Source organism: Equus przewalskii, chromosome 15, assembly GCF_037783145.1.
Source record: "Equus przewalskii isolate Varuska chromosome 15, EquPr2, whole genome shotgun sequence".
Taxonomy (NCBI): domain Eukaryota; kingdom Metazoa; phylum Chordata; class Mammalia; order Perissodactyla; family Equidae; genus Equus; species Equus przewalskii.
In genome coordinates this window covers 33695557-33717215 of record NC_091845.1, presented here as the reverse complement: position 1 = coordinate 33717215, position 21659 = coordinate 33695557, and the positions used below count along the sequence as shown (strand labels likewise).

Sequence of the window (21659 nt, the reverse complement as noted above, 5' to 3'; positions counted from 1 at the left end):
ACCACACAGCCTCTCCATTCCCATCAGAGTTTGGAAATTGGGTAGACTTGGCCAAAGTTGCTTGCGTGACACCTGCCAGTTGAAAGAAAACCAACAACAATGTTTGGCACAGAGTGATGGTAAGTACTGACGATGATGCGCCCATCTGACTGTTCCCACTAACTTACGTTACCGCAGTTAATGTCAAGGAACCAATATGTCAGCTCTGCTTAAAAATCAAGACCGATCAAACCAGCTGGTTGACTTGAACAGCCCAAGTGCCTGATGAATCTAGGTGGGGTTCTCAGTCAATAGAATTGCCCTGTACCTGTGTCCCCCTCATCCCAGGAAAGAGGCCATAATGGGGGTCTGGGCTGGTTAAACAGTGAATGGAGTCCATATTGGGCCTAATGAAGCAGGGCTTTGTTACTTTTATCAAAGGAATTAACAGAGAAATTTTGTATTTATTTTGCAGTGGCAGCAGATTAAGCACTTCAGCAATAATGTGGCAATTCACCAAAAGAGGTCTTAGTTAGGTGCTATCTGAAATCATGAAATTAAGTGGGAAAACATACACATGGAAAAGGTTTATATGTTTTAGAAAAATAAATCCAAATTTTAGATAAATGATACTCTTCACAAAGTATACTAAACAAATGACATATTTTCATTGGCTGATAGCACCATTTACACACATCTATCATTTTCTGAGTGCCAAGCCCTCCTCTGAGTGGCTCTCCTCACAACCACCCCACGGACTTCATTACAGGAGGAAACCAGAGGGTGAGCAATGTTAAGGTCATTTCCCCCAAGTCACACAGCCACCAACTGGAAGCAATAGGATTCCAACCCAGATCTGATGACTCCCAAACCAGCATGCTTCGCCATTACTTGTTCTCTCAAACACTGAAAGTATATGCTCTTTATATAAACAGGAAGTAATGAATGTTTCCTTATAATGGCATAATAAATCACTCCAGGAGATGTAGAGTTAACTGGAGACCAGCTGGAGAACAATGAGAGAAATTAGGCTGAACTCGACACATAACAACACACAAGGAGGCAGAAGTGGGATAGGTGAATGGAAGAGAGTAAAGGGTGATGGAATCAATGTACCGGTGTTGTTAACAAATTTTGATCAAGGTAACAAAGTCACGAATGCTTGATCTATTTTTTCTTCTCAGCTACAGAAAATCCAATTTCCAGCATCCAATCTATTCATTCAACAAACAATAATTGAGCTCCTACCACACGCCAGGCACTGTTCTAGGCAGCATGATTACTACAGTGACTCAAACAGACAACTGCTCCAGGCTTGGTAGAGTTCACATAAGCTCCTTGAGAAAATGAGGTAGTCAAAAGGGAGCTTGAGGTAGAAGACTGGTTTTAATCCTGGCCAGATGGCCTCTAGCAAATTACTTGAAATCTCTCTGAGTTGCAGTGCTCTCACCTCTAAACGGAGGATAAATAATATCATCTTTTATTAGGAAAACTTAAGAGTTTATATGTGAAAAACATTACCTATTCTTTCATCTTGGAGAAACTGAGGTAGTTGACGAAGAATAAAAGTTTGTCCTCATTATTAAATCCTTCAAAATATTTCATTCCGAATTTTCCATGATCTAAACTTTCTGGGCTTAATGTTAACCATGTGTAAGACTCGCAGGGTCAGGATAAGGTCATTCTTCTATACCTAGCCACCAATTTCAAAGTCTATGTTACAGGCTTAAGATGCCATAATTATCTGCATTTCCCCTTATTGTGGAAGGAAGTTGGAGTTAAATTATATCTTAGTGATTATTTCATTTTAAAACTTATACAGCAAGGCTGCTTCTTGCCTACTTCTTTAGAAACAGATCCATAGCAGTTGAATATTTCTAAAATCTTTGAGTAATTTTCTTTCCTATGTTCTTCCATGATGATATTATTTCACTGTGAGAATGAAATAAGAGATGGGTGTGTCATAGACCCACAGGAATGACCATTGCCCAGCACGCAGCCGCACTTTATTGATTAAATCAAAGAAAGAGATTGGTTCCAGTCTCCCCCGATTTACCCACCCTACCCCGGTGGGGGTTGGGGATAGACAGGGAGGATTTTCAAGCCTGTTTTTATCAGCCCAGCAAATCAGAGTCCTGCTTTCTAAACAAAGAGGTGCCAACCTTGAGACTCTATGAAAGCCAGCACAAGCCAGGCATTGTATACAAGTGAAAAGAATATAATTAGCAAAGTTATAGTCACAATTAGGAAATACCTCCTCGGAAAAGTTTCCACTTAACTCTGAGCAGTGCTCAAATTACCATTGTGCTTAACGAGGCCTCTGTCACTTGGCCAGCTCAGACTTTTGCGACAGAACAGCACCGTCCACAAAACACAGATGCACAAAATCTAATGCTGGATTTTTTTAAAATAACAGATGTGAAAAATGTGCAAATTGGAACATGGAAGCTATAATTTTAAAAAATTAGAAGTGTAGTCCTGGAAATGACTAGTCAAGTGCTAGCTAAATTATTCTTTCTCCAAGCTCTTTCTTCATCTTCTCTAGCCTTCCCTTTTCCATCCCTAACGAGAAGTTAGAAAAGAGAGACTAGGAAAGCAAAAATGGGTACTCACTTCATCTCCAGGATCTCCTCCAGCTGTTTCCTCCTTTCTATCCGGAGGTTGGCCAAGTGTGCTTCTTTTTCAGCCAGGGACTGCTGCGTGGAGGCAAGGCGAGCCTTGGTGGCATCCAGTTCCTGTCTGGTCTTCTCCAGTGCATTCATCAGTTCCTCTATCTGAAAGGTACATGGACGGCAGTGTGTTATTTCTCCTTCATTAAAGCACAAGGCATTCCTCGCTAGCCTGTGTTCTGACAACAGACACAAAGGAACCATAGCCGTCCTTGAACAGGGCACTGTATCTTGGAGTCCATTCTTTCTTTGTCACTGGTTAAAAATAAAAGTTTCAAACACAAGAAATGTCCATATTTCTCCAAGATCCCCATTCAGTTACCTTTGTAGAAATTATTGAATATATTTATTAGAAGTGGAAGGTGAGTGTCTTGACCCATTCTCAACATGTGTTTGGCGAAAATCTCAGACACTGCCTCACGGTTGGCAGAAGGCAACACTCAAAATGCATTTTGCCTGGCACAATATACTTTTGTGCATAGGCCCCAGAGTATTCTGACAGGAAGTTAATCTACGTGGTTCAGATTCATTCATGTTTTAACCTATCAAAGCCTAGTTTGGCAAAAGCGATTTGATGTCCCAGAGGCCTCAGGAGCCCCCTTTCACCTCACCTCCCAGCCTCACATTCAGGAAGTAAGGTTTGGCCAAAGGTAAACAGAATTCCAGCCACAAAAGGTTCAAGTTTGGTTTGCCCCTGAAGTTTGAGAGGGTTCTAAACTTGAAATAAATGACATGTAACTTTTATAGGGTGCTAATACAGCATAGAAATAAGCCAGACTATCAGATATCCAGGGTTTTCAGCCAGGTCCCAAAAAATGGGACCAGGGAGCCCCATGGCAAGCCCCTATCCTCCCCAAACCATCGAGGGTTTTTAAAAGCCAACACTCAACAAAGAGGGCTGGTGTTTATGGTTCTCTTCCAGAGACTTCCGTGGAGCAAGCTGGTGAAATGCCATCCCTTGCACAGATGCAGGCTGCATTCACCCTGCTGATTTAAAACCATGGTTCCAGGAAGTTTCTAGATTCCAGAGTTGATGTTTGGGTTTCTAAGCCACCCCTTCCAGCTGAACTTGGCAGAATGGAGTCATCCATCACTAAAGTCAACAGAACACCCTTCAAAATGTGTCAATGACATGTTAAGTTCCAATTCATAAAGACTTTCTACACAATTTCTGCAGTTTTACATGGAATTTATTCAGAATAAGCATTATAGTTCACATCCAAAGTAAATTACAAGCTTTTAAGATTGAGAAAACTCTCCATTCTGCCCTGATAAAAAGAGGAAACTTGATGACCACGTAACGTAAATCAAAGCCAAAACAAAAACAGTTTAAAAAACAAGGAATATAACCTATAAAAGCCACAGAACCACACCTGTTTAATTGCAGAATAAATTGCATTATTCTTCAACTTTACAAATATACAAAATTTTAAAAGCAACCAAACTTTTTAGTTTCTCACATAAGTTCACAGAATGTCATAAATATGACAAAGTCCTTCTACAAAGCAATATTTGGTGAGGCTGAAGCATAATTTTTATTATTCTTCCTTTTTTCCCTATTTTTGAGACACTGAATAACAGTGTAAAAAAGATCAGAATTATGGTCATTCCAGTGCTAACTCAGACACAGTTTGTCTGATCCTCCATATGGGATGACCTCTGTCTTTGTGACCCCATTTCCTTTCATAAACTGTTCTTTATTTCAAATATACTATTGAACCCAGAGAAGAGGAAGAGTATCCAGGATATTTGTCTGCAACCTATACACAGAGAGCTACTCAGCTGGGTTTCCAGGTTCTTAGTTCACCTGCCAACTGACTGCTTGGGGCAGGCACCAGCTAGTTTTATATTAACCCAACTTTAACAATTATACTTTAGAGTAATGACTCACAGTCTGCCCTGGTCATTTCAGCAATAACCACATGGAGAAACCTGGGCACTTGAGAGATGTAATCCCGAGTTTTTACTGATGGAGATGCCATTGGCTTCCAACGTCAATAACTCCTAGTATGAGGTAGGACTGCTATTCGCAACACCTTGGAAGCAGAGTCTTGACATAGCCTCCCAGGCCAAGGCCTCCCACTCCTCCTAATTCATGTGCTCCTGGCCAGTGAGTATTGCACACTGAAGACCACCTGGGGCACTGGACTCACGTACACCATTTAGTCTTTGCACAACCACTGTTTCTCTCTGTAACTCTGTGCAGATAATCACCTGACTCTTGAAGTCTCAGTTTCCTAGATGGTGCCCATAGTACCTCCCTTGTTAATTGTTCTACAGTTCTGCAAACTGTTTCCTTTGCTACCAAGCAGGAGCATTACAAAGTGAGAAATGTATTCTCTGCTGTGGTAGTCATTAGGCTGGTTCGCAACATCCCAGTTCCCCTTCTGATGGGCACATGGTGGGACCATACTTCCCCTCTCCCTTTAAGTTGGGTGCAGCTTTGGCCAGTAAAATCATTGTCATTTCCAGGTAGAAGCATTTAAGTACTAGTACTCAACCCCAACCTGTACTTTTCCTGCCATGATGACTGTGGAAGCATGTTTCAGATGATGTCTCCTTCAGCCTGAGCCCCTGAGTGACCACAATGAAGCCCAAGGCCAACTCACATCACAAAAGCAAGGTAGAAATCTTTGCTGTGCTACACCACGAGGTAAGAGGCTGTCTTGTTATCCACAACTTGACTTGGCCTGTCCTGGCTGGTGAAGTGTCAAACTTCTCATCAAGTGCTCTACACCTGCCTCCAACTCTCCACCACCAGTCCACACTCATCAAGAGGAAATTGATTTTTATTCTTGGTATCCCATGGAAACTCTACTCTTGCAGGCTACTGGTACCTTCCTTCCCGCCAAGTGTCTTTTCTTAAAGTGTAGTTTGCACAGCTAACCGCCCCCTCCCACAACTTTGTCACCTCCTCTGAAGTAACATTCTAGCTCACTATGTATATGTAGTCAGTGTCTTAAAAGTCACCAGATTAGAATCATGGCTCCATTACTTACCACGTGTCTGACACAAGTTCCTTAATCTCTTTCAGCTTCAGTTTCCTTATCTGGAAACAGGGGACCATGTTGCTTGCTCTGTTAGATGTTTATGGGCATTAAGTGAGACAATGTAGCCTATATGTCAGTTATTCTTCTTTTTCTAACTGATATCAATAAAATAACATTTTTGCTGATAATAAGAATAAAGCACACTCATTGTACAGAATCTAAAAGATACAGATATGAAAATTTATTCTTTTGATTTAAGATTAAATGATGGCATTTTTCCAGATAAGATCACCCCAAATTCCACCACCTGGAGATAAACACCTTAAACATTTTATTATAATTTCTCCATCTCTCTCTCTATGTGTGTGTGTATGTAAAATTGTGATGATATATACAATTTTATAAACAGTTTTCAATATATGATCATGAGAATTTTCCCTTGTCATTAGGTAGTCTCTTGGAAACACAGTTTAATGGGTGAGTGGGGCTAAATCCACCTCCCATTTTCCTAAAAACCAACACCTCCCTTGGTTCTCTGAAGCTCCCCTTAGATTGGGAACCCATTTCTCCTGTTTCTTCTGCAAATTTTTCATCTTCCTGCAGCCCATAACTGGGTTCTTCCCCCTATGACTCTGTCCTAGAGAGATTTTCCTCATCCATATGGATCCTCAGGAGGAGGACTGAGATCTGTCTCTGCAGCTCTTACCTCTATGCAGGTACCTTTCCAACCTTTATCTCCTTTTACTCACTTGACCTTTTTCACATATACATAATCACCTGTTGATCACTTCCATTTTTATGTCCCAATATCACTTTAAATTCAGGATGACCAAAAGCCAACTCGTGATCCATGCACACCTGCTAAGCCAAATCCGTACCACCCAACCCTCCTTCCCAACCTGCCACTCCCCAACACATCCACAATTTTGGTCCACCATCCTGACCTTTTCTCAGTCACTCATGTTTAGGAGCCAAAATTGTCTCTTCTCTCTCCTTCTATTTTCCATTCATCTCCAAGCTCTTATTTTGGAAACACTTCTCAGATCCATCATTTCTTTCTATCATTACTTTTGATGCTCCAGGCTCAGGTCCCTTCCCCTCCCACATTCATTATAAGGTTGAAAATAACTGTGTGCGCACCCGTGCACACGCCCACCTGTGTGTGCGCTTTCTCCTAGCCTTTGTCTCTACCCCTACCCTAAGTGAGGATATGATTTTGCCTGATCAGCTTCTCCCTCACCACAGCATATCTCTAAGCCAGGTCTCCTCCTGGATTTTAGAAAATGGAATTAGCAAATGAGTAACAAAATGAACCTGTGAAACTGGGTGCAAAGGTATAGGACCTTGAAGCACAGGCTATGATGATCTACATAACAGAAAATGTAAGAAAGAAGTAAGAGGAAGAATGAGCCTTGAGACTGGGGATAGAGACAGGTTTTATTTTGTTTTAAGGGCAGAGTAAGAAAATTGGAAAGAAGAGAAAAAGGAAAGGGGAAAAAAAGTTGCTAGCGGTTACTCCTGGGGCCCCTTCCATGTTTTCCAAAGATGCAAATTGAAGGTTAGCCTTTCTGTTTGATTTTTTTCAGTTGTTTTGACTGTGTGTCTTTGAACTGAGTCCCATGCGTCTGAGATTCAAAGATGTCCCACAGGCTTATTGTCACAACTTGTCTCCCTACCACCAGGAAAATATTACCTAAACTATCAATATTTCGTCAAAAACATCACTAGTCTGGCTCCCACATCTCAAGGGATTCCCAATTACCCACAGTAGTGGTTTTCAAATTGTGTTCCCTAGAGCACCAGGGGTTCCAAGAAGGCATCCGGGGGGCTGATAAGCAGGTCAGTGAGTGGGAGGAGGAGCGTGAATCATCAGAGATGCACGTCCACTATCCCACACTCAAACGAAGTTGTTCTACTTTCATTTGTTTTATATATGGCATTCTGATTACGATTTAATTTGAAATTAAAATTTTTTTAATATGAAAATACTGAGAATGGTTAAAGGCATGGATTATGAAGCCAGACTGTACTAATAATACCTGCTTCACCACTTACTAGTTACAGAACCTTGGGAAAGTGTCTTAAGTTTTCTTACCTGTAACAATAGTACTTTTTGTAAGAGTTACTGCAAGTATTAAATGAAGCAATGAGTGTAATGCTCTTCGTGCAGGAATGGCAAATATGAAAACACCTAATACATTCTTAACACAAGAGGTAGCCCAGCATAGTGGTTACACTCAGAATTCAGGCACTAGCTTACCACTTACTAGCTGTGTCACTCTGAGTTAGAAAAGCTTTCTGAGCCTCAGGTTTCCTCACTTGTGAAGTGTGGGTAAGACAGAACTCAGCTCAAAGGGTTTTTGTGAGGATTCAATGGGTTAACGTGTGATGCCTTAAGAACAATGCCTAGCACTTGGTGCCACAGAAGTGTCAGCTATTATTAACACAGTGCCTGGTCAGTATTCAACCCATTTTATGTTTGCTTATAACTGGATTCAAGATTTTGTGCTTGCTGTCTCTACTCTCAACCAACCACACACACACATACAGCATAGCCCTGGACTTCCCTGCACTGACCCCTCCAATTACCGAAATCGCCCATCCCTCAAGGCCTGTCACAGAGCCCTGGCCTCCTTCACAAGGTGCAGTGATTTAAAGCTAGAGCTCTGAAAGCAGGCAGACCTGGATCAAACTTAGATTCCACCAAAAGAATCTCTGCGACTGTAGGCCAGTCTTAACCCACTTCTTCCTAAACTTTGTTGCACATTAGAATCCTTCGGAAAGCTTTTGAAAATTCTGATGCCATGGTCACATCCCTACCAACTAAATAAAAATGTCCGAGGGTAGGAGTCAGGCATCGGTATTTTACTAAAAATGTAGGTGATCTCAAAGTGATTCTAAAATGCAGCCAAGTCCAGGAAGCCTGGACATTACTGACCTCTCTCTAAGCCTACAGGTTCTCCCCTGTAAAATGCAGAGGAGACAGAAGCTACTGCATAGGATTGGCATGAGCATAAATGGAGATAATCCATATAAAGCATACAGCCCTCTCTGCGGACACCCTGGAAGTGTCCAGCACATGACAGTTACCATTGTCCCTAGTTTGGGTTCCTCGCCACACTATTTCCATCCAACCCAAGTGCCTTCAGTTCTCACCATCTGCTACAGACTTTTTACCACCTAATCAAATACCACTTCACATTTCTGCACAACTATTTCATGTGTATGCTTAGTTGCTACAACTGGATTGTAATCCCCCAGAGGGCAAGGACCACATCTCTGTCCTCTTTGGAAGACCCTTCAGCACCTCACACAGCACCAGCCTCTACACTCAATAAATACCTGCAGGATGGGAGGAAGGGGAATGCAAAGATGTGATTGTGAAACAGCCTTCTTTGACCCACTTAGTGCAATGATGGATGAAGTGTAAGTCTGAACTTGATACTTTCCTACCCCATAAATCAGTGGTCCCCTTGCCATCCTCACCAAACGCCCTTCAAGTTCTTGTTCTCTGTTTGCCTCAAGCACCTTCTCTTTGCTATGGAGACGAGGGAGCTCAGTTACTCAGCTCCTGAATGGACGGAGGCCCTATGCTCACTGCTATCCCAGCAGCCGCCAAGAGCACCCAGGAGCCTATGAGTTTCAGGGCGGCACAATAAAAACATGCTAGGCTTAGAGCTGGGGTATAAGCGAGAGTGTTTACCTGCCCTCTATTCCATATGCTCTGCCCTGGATCCTGGGAGACGTACGCTCCTTGCTTCCTTCATTCTATCACCTCACTAACTGTCTCCGATGTGCCATGCCCTCTGCCAGACATTAAATAAAAGTCCCTAGGCCTCGTGGCCCACTGCCCTAAAGCAGGCAAGTGGAAGTGGACTGCTGAAGGGGAGGGAAAAACCACGTGCTGGTGGCCCAGGCTGGGGAGGCCCCATGGTCCTGTTCATTAGGGAATTGCTACTTGGAGAATCACAATGATTATGAGCCAATAAATGCTTTTGAGAAGTCCAGAAGAAAGCAACACAGGATTTGCTTGTTTTATAAGTGCATCTATTGGTAATTCACCAGATAATAATATTTCCTGGAAAAAAAAGCGCTGGAAAGTCCGTTAAATTCCTAAAATGCTATCTTCAATGAAAACAGGATTCACAGCAACCTCAGAAGCCTTCTATAATATTCAACACATTCCATTTAAAATAATTTCCTAAAAGGTCCCCAAATACGGCAAGATTGGAATTCTGACCCTGTATCTAGAAAGCTAAGATCACGTTTCAGAATATTTTGGCTCGGTGTTACATATCTAGAACATAATAATTAAAGGTTTCTTCAAGCTAAATGTCTATTTGATCTCACCACAAACCCCTAATTAGTTATGTCCGATTTCTGATTTTATTAGTCAATCTATGTGGCAGAGCATAAAAACTCTCTTATAAAATGGTTAAGTTATCAGGACTATTCAACTGTATTTGAATAATTCATAATTCTGTACACTTTAAGAATAATGATGCCATCAAATGGACTTCTAAAGAGTCTAGCGCTTACACCCAGCTCTGGAGAAGCTGTCGGAACTTTTAAAGTGAACAGCACAGCCTTAAAACAATAAAATAAAAAACCTGTTTAAGACCTTAAATCATTAACATGTGTCGACTTAAACTTACACATACATTTGTGTTGTTTAACTAAATATTTGAAAACCAGCTTCTCTCTCAGTTATCTGCCAAGAGCACTGCTCCGGGTTCTGTGTGTCTCTTCCTGACACGTGGCAGCATCCTGTGCTTTTCAAGAGGCTCACTTGGCAAGAGCTGATCTTCAAATATTTTGATAAAACAATTTTTTCCCCTTAAATTATATGTCAGTTTTGAGTTGGTGTCTATCTTGTGTTAATGATTTGGAATTTTTAAACAGCTTTGAAAACCGCATTTTTAAAAATACACGGGCTCTTCTGCCTGAGCCTTCACCACCTATCCTGGTTTTCTGTCCTCACTCCATCCTGAGTGCAAGAGAATGGTAGTTTTCAGTTTGCACCAGAACACAGAGCCAATGAATTCCCCGTATCCCAGGTTACAGTGAAACCGGAATGTGAATTGGTCCTGTGGGAACAGCTGGGATTCGGCCGGCTCCGCTCTGGGCACGGAGAAGGTCACCCTAGATCAGGAGGTGAAGATAAACGCTAAAACTCTCCCTCCTCAACAGCAACAACTTCTCGGACAGCGAGCGATGCTGTGGGCGGAAGGATCTGTTGAAATGAGGACTACTAATCTTATTTTCTAATTACTCTTATCTGACATTCCTACCTCCACCTCCCTCCCACCTCCCCATTGCTGCCTTAGAGTGACACCTTTTGGAAAAGGTTGAAACTAAAATTTCCCAGGCTGCCTTCTGCCTGGACCTGGCTACCCTCAAGATTGCGTGTGGGATTTGTTTTCTCCTCACTGAAGCTTAAGCATCTAGGAGCTTTGCTTAAATATGTCACCTCTGATCCTTCAGCTGCAAGAAAATACCCACATCAACAGAGTGTGTTTGGGCTTAAGCTCTTTGATTTTGACTACATTTTAAATTCCCCTTTTTCCCCCCTACCCTTCCACAGCTTATTGATGAAAACTCACACCATAATAAAAAATGAATGAAGAAGAAATGTGTAAAATATGTACATCTGACTTAAGAGATTCTGTGAGATCAAACGGTGTTGGACTACAAATGAGCAACAGTTTCTCCAAAACGCGCTTGAGCACGCATCATTCCAGATCAGACTGGGCTCGGTGGAACCTTCCTGAGAAAAAGGCTGTGTGGATGTGCCTCTGTGTAGGTTTGGGAGACGTACTTCTTGAACAACTGGGAGGCATTCTTTATTTTATGTGTGTGCAGCTCTGCGGCATGGCAAAGAGCTGATCTTTTCCCTAACAGAGTCTCAGACGTTCTTGAGAAGCAATAGAGGTAGTGGTTAAGAGAGTGGACTCTGAAGCCAGAGGGCTTAGGCCCCATCAGGATCCTGCCACGTGCTGGCTGTGTGACTTTGGGAGAGATGCCTGACCTCTACGTACGTCAGTTTCCTTCTCTGCAAAATGTGGGTAATAACTGCAGCTCCTTGTGAAGAATTCCTGAGTGACAATAGTTACGTGCTTGGCACATAGGAAGCACGCAATAACCTGCAATCATTAACAATAGTGATGTTAGCTTAAACACTGGCGATTTGTTTTCAGCCTGTTAGAGGATGAGCAAGACAAAGTGTTGAATGTCCATTTTCTTACATTTTCAGACAGATACATAATAGTTTTTGCCTTCACTGGGATGGTGAAATTTTTTCTTACAAAATCTATTTATAATAAAGCAAAGTAATCACCCACAAAATATGTATTGTTCATATTTCAGTCTTACTTAGGTGAATTGCAAACACAATCAAGAAGGAACTCATGAAGACATTAGAGCAGCGTTGTCCAGCAGAACTTCCTGCAGTGATGGCAAGGCTCTGACTTGTGTAGCCCAATACGCACACCACTAACTTCACCTGGCTATAGAGCACTGGAAATGTGACTGGTGCAACTGAGGAACTGAATTTTTTTATTTAATTTAAGCTTAATTAATTAAAACAAATTTAAATAGCCACATGTCTAGTGGCTTCTGTATTAGAGCCAGATCATCCAAGTTTTACAACTTTACTATCCGATGGTGATGTTTGCAAAGTATTTCGATCTTTGTGGAAAGTGTACCTTTTTGAACACATGAGAGAAATTTTTAAATTCTGAATAATTCATGAATTACCATTTGACCCAGTAATTCCACTTTAGGAATTTATTCTAAGGATATAATAAACATGTTCATCACAGTGTTGTTTATAAAAATCAGAATAAAAATTGTGTGTATGTATTTGTTATAAGTGTGTGTGTATAAAAGTTGCAAAGAAATTGGATAATAAATTACGGGCATCCAGTTGTTGAGAGGCTGGTCAGACAATAAACACTAAGTAGAAAGATTTAACATAAAGCAAAGATGTTCATGAAATCCTAAGTGAAAAAAGTAGGTTAGTAAATAGTAAATATAATACAATCCCAATGATGGGCCGGCCCCGTGGTGCAGTGGTTAGGTTCGTGCCTTCTGCTTTGGCGGCCTGGGGTTCACCAGTCTGGATCCCAGGTGCAGACATGGCACCGCTTGGCAAGCCATGCTGTGGCAGGCATCCCACATATAAAGTGGAGGAAGATGGGCACGGATGTTAGCTCAGGGCCAGTCTTCCTCAGCAAAAAGAGGGAGATTGGCAGCAGATGTTAGCTCAGGGCTAATCTTCCTCAAAAAAACCAAAAACATCCCAATGATGTGTGGATTTTTAGATGTATATTCATGGGGAAAAAAAAGGCTAGAAGGAAATGCATCAAAATATTTATGACAGGTTTGTTTTCAGGTTCAGAGATTTCAGGTAATCTAGTATATTCTTCTTCGTACTTATTGCTGCAAATATGAATTCTTAATGTAAAAAAAAGTAATTTTTAAAAATTGCAACTAAGGAAGTTCTGCATAAAATTTCTACAACCATTGGAAAATTAGTTGCTGGTAGACTATCACCTGCAAAGGAGAGTAATAAAGCAGAACTCTGGAGTAGGGCGGGGCCCTCTGGTGGCAGTTATGGTGGCAACTACCCTTAGCTGAAATGACCTTAAGACAGGCTACACTTCAGGCAGGGCTGCTTTGCCACTGACAGTCACTTAGATTTATGCTGATTATAATCCGAGTTCACCAGGGAGTGCCTGAGTGTTAGTGACTCCAGAGCTGTCAACAGTCTTTCCTGCCACCTCCACCCCACCCCACAATGCGCTTGAACATTGCTCATTTCACCTTCTTCCCTAATAAAGTTCCTACGAGTTTCGGAAGTCCAATACAGTTGTTAGCTTGTTTGTTTTGTTTTGTGACTGCTTACCATTTTCTGATTTTGTTATTATTGTTTTGTTTCTTCAGCACTCAAAAGTAAGTTGTCAGACCCTAGAAAATCAGAGCCATTTGTCCGTGCCACTTGACCAGCTCTATTAGCAAGGTCTATTCATTCCCATTCAACAAATCAGGGTGGTGTTCTCAAACAGACGTTCTTTCTTGTGATGCCAGGATCAGTTCTGAGGGAATTCCAAGGAAGAAAAATGAAAGGAGGCCTCTTTTACTCTGAATTCCTTTGGCTTGGCTCTGTAGGAGATACCTGTTGATGATGACAATTTCAATCAGGCCAAATCAAGCCTGACTCCAAGCAGCTCTTTCCTGATCCCCTCAGGATCCTTACATCACAGTTCCATCTACCTTGAGCAATAGGTAGTGGCCTCCCTGTATATCACCTTGGTCCTTGAACGTATACAGTCTACTGCATCCTTGTATTGGCCCACTGAGCCCAGCATCTTCTCAATCACACCGTGTATGGTCAACAAATAATTGTGGGAGGTATGTGGAAGGGAGAAAATAAGAGAAGGAGCTATATTGTAGAAAGGTAGTCCTTATCTCTGATTTCAATAATATAGTTTCCTATATCCCATTGATCCTCACATACTCCCAAAGAAGCAGGCCATTTAACTGGTGGACAACTTAAGCTCAGAAAGGGTAAGGATTTACCCAAGAATTGCAGATGGCTTGCTCTTTACTAGGATTTGAATCTGATTGTTGAGTGCAAATATAATGGGACAATTGTTAGAGGGAAGTATACTGAGAGGATCTGGGAGGAAACTCTGGGCCATGAGCCCCTTAAGAGCAAGGAAAGACCTTGGCTCATTATTGTCAGTGTTCTCAAGCTTGAACACAACATCTAGCATACAACCAGCAAAAACAAATGTATGGATAAACATAATTTTAATGAATGGATCTTTGGTCCCATTTGAGTCACTGGAGTAAAATATTCACTATGTGCTTTGATTCCAGCACTGTTCCAAAATATCTTAGCTGACTTTTGTATTCATTTTCTATGACTATGTAACAAGTTATCACAAACTTGGCAGCTCACAGTTCTGTAGATCAGAAGTCCTGGCAGGAAGCATGGTATAACTGGGTTCTCCACTCAAGGTCTCACAAGGGTGAGATACTGGCAGGCTGTATTCTCATCTGGAGCTCAGGGTCCTCTTCCACTCTCATGCAGCTGAAGTTGATTTCATTGTCTTGCAGAAGGTTCTTGCTACTCCTAGCTCCTAGAGACCATTTGCATTCCTTGTCATATGGCCCCCTCAAATCTTTAAAACTAGCAATGGAAAATCTCCCTTGCATCAAACCTTTCTCATACTTTGACCCTCTTTCTTTAGGAATAGCCCGATCCCTTTTAAGGCCTCACTGGTTAGATCAGGCCCACCAATGATAAGCCCCATTTTTTAAAGTCAACTGTGCCATATAACAAATACACCTAATCATGTGAGTGATATCCCATCATATCCACTGACCTAGGTGTTATACATTGTGCCATCATATTTATAATCCTGGGGATTATGAAATCATGTCTCATAATCACGTGAATGATATCCCATCATATCCATAGTCCCAGGGATTCTATAGGGCATGTACTCCAGAGAGAGGAAATCTTGAGGATCATCTTAGAATTCTGCCAACCACAGCTTTCTTTACAATATTGATCACAGAAAACAAAATGGACATGATAATGAAATATTTTCCACTGTTTAGTTCCCTTTTCCTTTAAAGACATAAAATTGCATTTCAAAATATATATGCCAAATATAGGAGAACTTCCTTAACTTGATAAAGAACATTTACAAAAAAGTTACAGCAACCATCATACTTAATGGTGAAAGACTGTATGCTTTCCCTCTAAGATCAGGAGCAAGGAAAGGCTATCTGCTCTCACCCCTCTTAGTCAGCATAATACTTGGAGTTCTAGCCACTGTAATAACGCAAGAAAAATAAAGGCATAAAAATTGGAAAGGAAATAACAAAACTGGCCCTATTTTCAGATGACAGAATTTTCTGTGTAGAAAATCCTAAGGAATCTACACACAAAAAAAGCCTATAATTAATAATTCATTCAGCAAGGTTGCAGGATAGAAGAACAACACACAAAAATCAATCACACTTCTATATGTTAACAACGAACATGTGGAAATCCAAGTTAAAAACTAAATACCATTTACAATCAGTCCAAAAAACGAAATATTTAAGACTAAACTTAAAACATGTACAGAATCTGTAGGCTGAAAATCACAAAATTCTGATGAAAGAAATCAAAGATTTAAATAAATGCAGCGATGTGGAGTATTATCCATGGACTAGAAGACTAAACACAGTAAAGATGTCCCTTTTTCCCAGATTGATCTATAAACAATGTAATTCATATCAAAATCTCAGCAAGTTTTTTTGTAGATATAGACAAGCTTATTCTAAAATTTATGTAAAAAGAGACAGGGCCTAGAAAAGCCCAAACAACCCTGACAAAGAAGAATAAAGCAGAAAGAATCACTCTACCCAATATTAAGGCCTACTGTGTAGTTACAGTAACCAAGACAATATGATAGTGGTAGAGGAACAGACACATAGATCGTAGAACAGAAGAGAAAAACACAGAAACAGATATACATAAATATACTCAAGTGATGTTTGACAATGGAGCAAAAGGGGTTCAATAGAGTAATGGACAGCTTTTTCAACATGGTGCTGGAGCAACTGGACATCCAAAGACAAAAAAAAAAGAACATTGATATAAACTTTATACCTGTACAAAAACTAACTCAAAGTGGATCATAAACTTACACGTAAGGGATAAAACTATAAATTTTTCCCTAATTGTGATATTGTACTACAGTTTTGTAAGATGTTACCATTGAGGGAAACTGGGTAAAGGTTACACAAGATCTCTCTGTACTATTTCTTAAAACTGTATATGAACCTACAATTATCTAAAAATAAAAGGTTTAATTTTTTTTAATGTACATATGCCATACATATTAGGCATCCATTCCCACAGGGAAAAGGACAGCCAGAGCAAATGCTGTTAAGAAGGGAGACTATCACATAAGGTCAACGAGGCCATTCCCATCCTCTTGAAGAAGAATCCTCCCCCAGAATGGGATAGCCAGGAGGATTTCAGCAGAGAATTTTCAGGTCGTAAATGCCTTCCTTTCCCAAGAACAACTATATAGGCAGGTAAAACCATCAGCATTCACATCAATGTCTTGACACCTACTGAATCAGGATGTGAAATCGACTTCCTTAAGGGCCAAGTGATAAAAATGTCATAATCCCAGTCCCCTTTTTATAAAACAAACAAACCATCACACACACACAATAAATCATTTTTAAAGTGCCATGATCGACAATAGCTACCACTGCATCATAAGCTAACCCATAAAGGCCACCCCGGCAGGTATTGGTTTCCTTACAATTATAATCCAGGTAAGTAAAAAAATCACAGTAAAGCTTCATTATCCTCAAACTAAATACATCCTCCAGACTGCTGGCTTGGTTAGCTCCTCCGTGGGAGGAAAGCAAAAACCAGACATGAAGTGCCAGAATGAAATCTTCCGCTTCAATTTCTCCTTTATTTAAAACATTTTATAGGGGCTTTATGTTGACCCTGTGGCTTCAGGAGAAGGAAATCCTCCCAAATATGTCCCTGGGGCACAGCATCCCCCACAGTGACTTGGCTCCCTCCTCTTAGAGCGATTACTGCTACATGGAAAAAAACAATTCGTAATTGGTTAACTTTGGGAAAATCGCTTCATAAAGAGAAGACTCAGAACAGAGACGCCCACCCAGTCAGTTCTCCCCTCGTACAAAGGGACTGGCGATGAATATGAGAGACTCCACATAAGCAAAGCTGACAGTAGGAACCTAGCTACACTTTCAACCTGAATGGAGGGTTTATCTGCTTTCCTTCCATCTCCAAATGGAGTAAGTATCCAGCCGAGCACAACAGGAGATCTGCTCACTTCTGCCTCTCTTCCACTCTTAAGTCATCAGTGCACTGCTCAACATCCTCCTTATGCTCCAGGGAACGAGACTTTATTTTCTCGCTGTCCAGCTGAACTAATGAGAGCGGGGTTATGACACTGGGCTCCCAGGACCATTTACTCTGCTTCTCACCTGGCTCTGCACCGGAGATTGTCCCCCAGCTCCTGCGAGAGGCTATGTATTGGTCACAAGGGAGCCGGGCAGAGAGCGGGTGGATGGCAGAGGTCAAGTCTAGCCCACTCCTGTAAGAATAACCAAAGTACACAGCCTGCAGAGCGTCATTGTCATGCTTAAAAGCTGCCACTTTTGTTTTTCCCAATTACACTGATACATAGGAACATTCACTGCTAATCTGAGCAGAAACCAAAACTACTTAAATCTCAATGTATGACACCTTATTCTTCAAAAATCTACAATTGTGACAAAAAGTTCTCTGCCAAATGGAACAGTTTATAGTCACACATGAAGTGCCAGGCTTCACCAAATACTTGCATGATGCTCTGGGAGCAGATGTCTATGTTTTCCCCAAAGGACATTTTCCACAATTTATGTCTTTGAACTCTATTTTTAAAATAAGCAACTTTTTTTCCTAGTAGCTCTTTTCAGATTAAAAAAATATTCACCATTTTCATTACTAATATGGAATGATAGTCTAGTCTCATATAAAGTGATTAAACATAACCCTGAATCAAACATAACCCTACCACTAAATAGTCTCAAGGCAAACATCGAGTGAAAACATTAGATTCCCTGCTTGAACACCAAATATTCACTCAAGGATCTGACTGCTTCAGCTGGGACTTTTTCTCCCTTTTATGACTTCTCAGATATTTAAATGACTTTGTTGTAAAATATTTCTCATTATCTCCTCTCTTTTCTTCAAGAATTAACACTGTTAAAATTAGCTATAATGAAATCATGATAGCCAGACTTCAAGAGGAGAAATAGCCTTGATACTTAAAAGAACTAACCACTCTACACATATGGAAATGAATGCCCCGTTTTGATGGGTCACAGTCAGCAACCTTAGAGGCGCCTCTAGCCGGCCAATAGTTCCTTTTGGATGAAAAACAATTAGGCTGTGTAATGTTGTGCTGAATCCTTTCAGATAAACCGCACACACACAGCCGGGCCACTCTCGCACTGGCTTTAGGGCCAGGGCTGTCAGGCCCACTTCTCTGGTTAATGTCAGTAGCACTATGTATAAAAGGTGACTCCAGTGTGTACAAATGTTGATCTTTGGAGAAGTCATGCCTAGACTCACACACACATCCACTCTTTCGTCCACTGGGTCAACGGCAGGAACAGTGGGCAACCCCGAAAGGGACTTGCCAAGAGCAGAGTCTCACTTGTCAGGTTACATCGCCCCCAGGGACTTCCTTGCCTGAGATTAATCCATAATCCTGTTTTGTGTTTAAAAACTTCAGGTTCTAAAAGCCTTGCCTATGAGACAGTTTCAGAGGTGACAGGGAAATGTTCTAATATACGGTAACAAATTAAGTGCCAATGCAAGTAAGCACTGAAAAGAAAGGAACTGTGTGGAGTAGGTGGCACAAAATGTTTGCCCTTGTCCAAAATCATCTCTTTAAGGTTCCAAAGTAGATACTGAAAACATATTTTAATGGCTGGAGTACCTATAGGTTTAAAAAAGCAAAATCAAAACCATCTAAGGTTTTTCTGCTTGCTGCACAAGTTAAGCGAAATAAAGATGCCCCCTGATCGAAAACACAGCCGAGGTTCTGAAGAAATATAATATTCGCTGATGTGACTTCCAAACTAAATTTCATACGAATACCAAACAGTAAGAAAGCTCTCATCTCAGCTCTGAACAATCCTATTTTTATTACATCAAAATTGTTTCTTCCCTTGCCAACCTCATTCTACCCCGTTTTGCTACAAAGTTAACGTCCAGAAAGCTTCCTTTTACAACTCTAGCAGACCTGACCAAAAAAAGCAGGAATTCCCAATGCTGTAGAAACCATCATGAACATGTTCTCATCTGGATGGTTCTAAAATGTATAACTCACTCGACTCCACAGTAAAGAAGGAGAACATTTGGGGGGACACAGTTCTGAATGAGACGGCCATGTGAACTCCTTGACACTCATGACCACCAAGGTGTAGACAGAAACAGCTGTCCTGGTGGCATCTTCTACTTTGATTTAGAGAGAAAGAAAAGCATGACAGCCAACAATACAAGTTCTTGTTTCAACTTGTGACTCAGTCTGTGTTTATAGTCATTCCTGCTAAGATTTAACTTCCAAAGTTTGGCAACATGGCTGATCTGTTCAAAGGCAAAGGTGAGCACATAAAGAACATTTTCTACCCAGATGCGACCTCTCTAATCTAACAAAAGCAACTAGCTTCCAAAACTGAAAAAATAGAGACAAATCACCAACTTTGTGGCTCACAGTTTGGAGTTGTATGTCTTCTGGTGTGTGTGCGTGTGCATGTGTGTGTGTGTGTGTGTGTGTACACATACAGCATCCCTCCTGTCACCTCCCACCAGTGGCCCCAGTACATGCTCCTACTCTGAGTGATGACTGAGGGTGAAATACTGTTTCCATTTTTTGTACTATGGGTGGAGGGAGCCAAAAGCCTTCAACTGAACAGACGAAGGAATTTTCACACCTATAAGCACACACTTCCAAAATCAAAATATAGTTTTAAAAGAGCCAGTATGATTTCTATTGCCTTGCAAATAAACCCCCAACTCCTTCCTGTGGCCAAAAAGGGCTCTGTATTATCCAGTCCCTGCCTGCCTCCTCGACTGCATCCCGTGCCACCCTTGGCCTCAGAGAATCTGCTTTCTCCTCTTCCGTGCCTTGTTTCTCACCGCCCCTTCCAAACTCTTCAAACAACAGGCATCGTCTCACTCATCAGGTCTCCGCATAGATGTCACCACCTCCAAAAGGCCCTTCTGAATCCTCTAAGAGTAAGCACATGCCTCCCACCCATCTCTGCTATTCCTCATCTCAGCTCCAAGTTTGTTTCCTTCATAGCACATATCCTAATTTTAAATTACTTTACCTAACAATTTCTTTATAGGTATCTTCCCATTTCCCTCTCTAGGCACTTTGCTCCTTGTCTAATTTACTCACCCTGGTCTCTGTAATTCCCCACTGAAGCCTGGCACATGGCTGGCACTAAATAAATATTCACCTAATTCATAACTAGAATTAGCAAAAACAGTGCCTGATGTTTACACCAATGGTTTTGAAAGGGCGAGGAGATCCTTAAACGAGCAGCAGCAGCTTCCCCTGGGAATTTGTTAGAATGCACATTCTCAGCATCCTCCCCTGCCCCTACACCTCCACCTATTGAATCAGAAACTCTGGGAGTGTGACCCAGCAGGCCCAGCAGTCTGTATTTCAACAACCCTTCAGAGTGATTCTGATTCTGATGCATGTTAAGTTTGAGAACTACTGGTTCCCACAATATTCCCCACTTTCCAGAAAGCATTCAAGCACAGATGTCATAGACCTGCCTCTATTTGGGAAAGAAAGAGCAATCACGATCTCATAAGGGATTTATCTTTGCAAGCAAAGGGACTAGAATCATTCAGCCTGGAAGAGATCCCAAATTCACAAGCACTTCTGTGTTTGGGGGATGGTCAGTGAAAGGAAACCATAGGATGTGAAGGATACCCTGGCTCATTTCTGTCAGGCAGGCAGAGTGATCAGGCTGAGTGTGAAGACGTTTCAGCCAAACCATTGGCATGGGACTCCTGCCCTGTCCACAGAAATGGCCCAGAAAGGAGCCCAGATGGATAGACACTCTTGCCTCTCCACCCCCATCTTGACAGTAAAGGCTTTATGGAGGACACAGACCTTGCACTGTCATCTCTGCACCCTAGCTTGACTCAATACCTAGCACAAAGTGGTCACTCAAAAAGTGTCTGCAGAAGAACGAGTGGCTGAAGTAGCTATCATGTCACCTGTACGGCTAGGGAAAAACATGCAGGGGGCTTTGCTTGCTGGATTTACTAATGGGGTAATGGCTTTTAAGAAAAGCAGCTCAAAAACATGAGAGAGCTAGTAGTAGGTAGAGAAAAAGTGCAGGACTCAGAGTCAAGAAAGACATGAGTTCAAATCCTAGCCACTTGTGCTAT

The 21659-nt window shown here is 41.4% G+C and overlaps 1 protein-coding gene across 31 annotated transcripts in view; it reads right to left on the bottom strand.

The window, feature by feature from the left end:
* ERC2 (ELKS/RAB6-interacting/CAST family member 2) overlaps nt 1-21659 on the bottom strand; it is a 904903-nt gene that overhangs the window by 361009 nt on the left and 522235 nt on the right. For all 31 annotated transcript variants that reach the window (XR_011526912.1, XR_011526913.1, XR_011526902.1 and 28 more), the window contains one exon: nt 2593-2753. Coding sequence is in view for 16 of the 31 variants with exons in the window: in XM_070574931.1 (XP_070431032.1) it covers nt 2593-2753 (161 nt within the window). In the remaining 15 variants the exon portion in view is untranslated. The remainder of the gene's footprint in view (nt 1-2592; nt 2754-21659) is intronic.